The sequence below is a fragment of the Teleopsis dalmanni genome, chromosome 2 (assembly GCF_002237135.1).
Source record: "Teleopsis dalmanni isolate 2A chromosome 2, ASM223713v2, whole genome shotgun sequence".
NCBI classification, from domain to species: Eukaryota; Metazoa; Arthropoda; class Insecta; order Diptera; family Diopsidae; genus Teleopsis; species Teleopsis dalmanni.
Window position 1 is genome coordinate 196341655 of NC_051847.1, and position 4845 is coordinate 196346499.

The 4845-nt window shown below is 35.2% G+C and overlaps 1 protein-coding gene across 1 annotated transcript in view; it reads left to right on the forward strand.

The window, feature by feature from the left end:
• Positions 1-2641: 2641 nt before the first annotated feature.
• LOC119676507 (probable aminopeptidase NPEPL1) overlaps positions 2642-4845 on the forward strand; it is a 3458-nt gene continuing 1254 nt past the window's right edge. The window contains exon 1 of the mRNA XM_038087746.1: positions 2642-2701. Coding sequence (XP_037943674.1) covers positions 2642-2701 — 60 coding nt within the window. The remainder of the gene's footprint in view (positions 2702-4845) is intronic.

Consider the following 4845-nt stretch of genomic DNA (forward strand, 5'->3'; position numbering starts at 1 on the left):
ACTTTGCACGACTCCATCCCCGGCATTGAAGCTTTGGATGAGGAGGATCAAGTAGTAGTTTCTTTACCTCTGGACTGATGTTGTTCCGCTGTTGAGTGAGCTGTAGCGTTATCTTTCTCGAACTTTGTTACAGCCTTTTCATGCTTCTTTATTAGAACCTTCTCCTTCTTCATGAAGGAGTAAGAGTCTCTCGCCCTCATTTACCTTAGATAGTAGACCGATCGCTTCTGCTCCTTTGTCACTACTTTGCACGACTCCATCCCCGGCATTGAAGCTTTGGATGAGGAGGATCAAGTAGTAGTTTCTTTACCTCTGGACTGATGTTGTTCCGCTGTTGAGTGAGCTGTAGCGTTATCCTTCTCAAACTTTGTTACAGCCTTTTCATGCTTCCTTATTAGAACCTTCTCCCTCTTCATGAAGGAGTAGGAGTCTCTCGTCCTCATTTACCTTAGATAGTAGACCGATCGCTTCTGCTCCTTTGTCACTACCTTCCACGACTCAATCTCCGGCATTGAAGCTTTGGATGAGGAGGATCAAATAGTAGTTTCTTTACCTCTGGACTGATGTCATCAACCCTAACATGGAGAAAACAGACGTCGTTGTGTGCCGCCGTTAACCTACCTACCTACCTTGAAGTAAACAGGTAGATTTTAGTTAATTGGTCATCAGCCGGCCTGCCTAACATGGGAAACCCTTTCAGAAGGTAGCATATCATTGTACGGCAACCACCGCTAATGAAGTCCAACGAATCACTGCAGAACTAAGCCACCATACCACGACAAGGTACCTATGAAGTGGGGGTATGGGGGATTCTATGCTTAAGTAAATATTTTTTTAAATAATGTTTTATTATTTTAAATAAATAACAATATTTTTTGCATATTAGAAACTATATTTATTTTTAATTAAAATAATTAGTTTTTATTTTTTTTCAGAAAAAAATATGATAGCCGTCGCATTAACAGATATTACTTTTGCAAAAAATGTTAGTAATTTATGACAGACTGGCTTTATAATATATTATATTGTTAAAATTTTTATTACCCAACTAATACCTAATAATATGTTATTCTCCACTGATACATTAGTTTGGTTAATCAAAATGTCATCGGTTGCAGGACATGCAGTCTCTTGTGATGTGTTGCATATATAATTGCCTTCACCGCTGGCTGCAATTATTACATTTTAGTACACAAAACACTAAATACCCTGTAGCCTAAGTACTAGGCTGCATATAGTCCACATACAAAGCTACTATGCATTCATATAAATAAATAAATAAATAAGTAAATATGATATGTAAAGTAAAAAGTAAATATTTTACCACAACTTTCGAGTGAAATCCTGTTTAGTTGCATTGTTTAAATTTATGTGCAATCATAAATACCAACGTGCCACAATTGGATGAATTTCACCTGATAATTGCATAAATAACGCAGTTGTTCCCGCTGTTCCATAGACAGAAATATGTGTCCGACGTGCACGTATTCCCTCATCTATTCAAAATTACTTATTAATTTGGAACTATTGTTGCACGTGCCGGCAGGCTATCCGCTTGCCACAAATGAGTGCACATACCATATGCAACAATGTGTCTGTGCGGACTGCGCCAATGCACTATTGGCTTCATAAATTTTAAAATTGCTGACAATTGTACTGCAATCGATAACATTTTCCAAATTGATCACTTCTCGGTGTGAGCCAAACCAATTGCCAGCCTCATCGATAAAACGTTTGAGTAATTAATGTGTCTTACAGGTAATTGACACAATTTTGTGTGGAAGATTGATTGTATGGAAGCTGAAGTTTGTCGGAACTTTGAATTAAATTAAAATTTAAATATTAAAGCACTTAAATTCATACGTAATTTTGTTGAAATTTTGGTTATTAATGATTTTACATTCGAATATGGAATATGGAAATTAAAGCTAATGTCCGTAACAGGAATTTATGTGCACAAAATTAAATTTATATTAATTGGTCCTCTAATATGAAGAAACTTTATAAATGGTTTCTATTAATGATAATGTTTAAATGGGAGAAAAAAGTTATTCATAATAGTTAAATACTTGAGTTATTTAGCTGACAGCTTCATAAATGAATTCTACAGAAATTTTATTTAAAAAAAATAGTTATACTGCAGTTATAATAAAAAAAAGAATCCATTAATTTCCTAATAGATATATCCCGCGTCTAATGAGTCCGCTCGGGTTACGCTAGATAGCATTAGATAGATAAGATTTTGTGCTAAAAAAATTAATAATTGGTTGACTCAGTTTTATTTTAGCGCTCGTCAAAGATGGACACTAGCAAGGAGAAAATACGACACATATTACAGTTTTGACTGAAAACTTACGAAAACGTCCAGCGAAAACGAGGTGAGCCGTTTGAAATGGTGACCAGGCTGTATGTTTGGTGGGATTTACAGGGAATCTTTTACTTCTTCTTCTTACGGCAAAACTCTCAACTCAGTACAGTACTGTCAACAATTAGACCGTTGGACCATCTGAAGAAAGCAATTGACCAGAAACGAACAGCTTTGGGTAATAAAAAAGGAATAATGTTCCATCCATACAATATTAAGCAACACACATCGATAATGAGCCGCTAAACGCTCCGGGAGCTTGGTTAGGAAGTTGTTATGCATCCACTTTGTAATCCAAACCTAGCACCAAGTGATTACCAACTATTTTTGTCCAAGGTGAATGATTTTTCTGGGGAAAAATTCACCTCAAAAGATGCTGTGAAAATCGATTGTCTCAATTTTTTGCCAATAGAAACATGGACTTCTATTAGAAAAGCATAAAGAAATTAACTTCAAAATGGCAACAAGTTGTCTAACAAAACGTCGCATAATTGATCTAAATCGGATCCATCTATGTGATAAATAAGCATTCAATTTCTTGCAAAAATAATGGATTTCTTTTTACTACACCTATTTTAATCTATAAGTGAGCAGGGAATAAAATATGCACTTTTACTCCTGTACGAAGTGAAATCCCAAAAGCGAAATACGAAGTATTTCTTATAACCTTTGGGATCCATCGATAAACAAAATGACCCTCAAAATATATTATTAAAAAATCAAGATGTTGATTGCTCTAATTTTTAAGAGAATATCTTTATTAAGAAATTTCCTTCTAGGTAATATGAGCTTATAGATTAAAACCATCTAACCTATGGTATTATAATCTAAGGGGTTACAAAACGTTGTAGCCTACGGCGTCTGAATGTCAGAGACATTATATTTAATAAATGTTCAAGCTTATCTCATAAAATACCGGCTGCGTTATATTGTTCGGAAATACAAAAAGTTCTACCCTATAGCAACAAAATGACGGCGATGTCATATTCTATGAAAATAGAAAAGTTTCTAGACTGTGACATTAAAATGCCGGCGGAGTTAAATTCTATAGAAGACTAAGTATGTGTTGGCGCTACGTCTTCTTCTTCCTGCACATCTTCAATTTTTAACTACCGCTTCAAACATCTTTCTGCTGGAGCATTATCATCCATCTTCACAACATGAGTAAGTTTAACGAAGTTTAAATTAAGCCGTTGGGTACAAAATCTTCATATGAGGTCAATTTCGTGATAAGCATAGCACACAGCTTATACAGTTTATTCGGCAGAAGTAATCGTAGTCAACTCAAGACGGACAAAATAACTTATGACCAACTTTTCTCTTCTACACTCACAGAGATGCTTCAACATTCTGTGATGCCGTCCAATTTCTGTACCATACAGCAGCATAAATATAATAATTGATCTATGATTTTAGAGGTGACAGAGCGGCTTTCACTTAAGCAGCGCAGAGACACCATTTTGTTACCTAAACTTCTACCTACGGAACACTAGTTGTGTTGTCAAGAGACATCTCTACATCCAAATATCTTTCTACTCTTTATCCTCATTCCTTAATGAAAAGCGAGTTGGCGTCTAGAATACTTTTTTTCATTAGTATGTAGGACCACTTGCGGAACCTCTATAACAAAAGCTCCAGTATATCTACCTAATTGAAATACTAGGCTGCCTTTAAAACACTGGTTGAAACACTGTGGTTAATCAATGCAAATGGTTTTTTGTTTTTAAAAGTATTCTCCATGATAATCAATACATTTTTACATTCAATTCGATTGAACTAATTTTTGTAAAAGTTTTGTCGCTCTGAAATTGATATCTTCAAAACCAAGTATTTCACTGTCTCAACGACCTGTCCAAGCGTAGAAAAATACTTGCCATTAATTTTTTTCTTAATATTAGAGAACAAAGAGTGTCAAGCTGGAACTGTGCGACAGATTCCAAACAATGGAATCAAACAATTTCAGTACTCCTTCCCTGATATAATTTTGCACAGTATCAACTTTCAAGCCTTTGTATATATCTTCATTTTTGATATACCGTGGAGCTTTAAGCATATGTTTTCATTCAGTATTCTGTTAAATATGAAGTTTTCTAATGGTGAATGGAGCAGTATTACCGTGTGTAACTATAAAGTAGTTGAGAAGCAATTACTTGCTTATAAAGCAAGCAAAAGTTTTTATTGCTACACTCAACTTGTCCTGTATTAATGGTTTCAGGGTATTCATAGTTATTTTGCAAGTCAATGTTTTGACCCTTATATTCTCTTGTCAAGTGTATCTTCTGTCAAAAGTTAGGTTAGGTTAGGTTGTAGGATGATGAAGAGGAATCACCAACACACCTTCTGCTACAGTGTCCTGCCTTCGCAAGACATAGACTATCCTACTTAGGGTCGCACTTTTTCTATTCATTAAGAGAGCTAGATTCTATTTCCATAACTCGTGTCAATGGCTTTGTAGCCAATACCAAGTGGTTATAGGGACA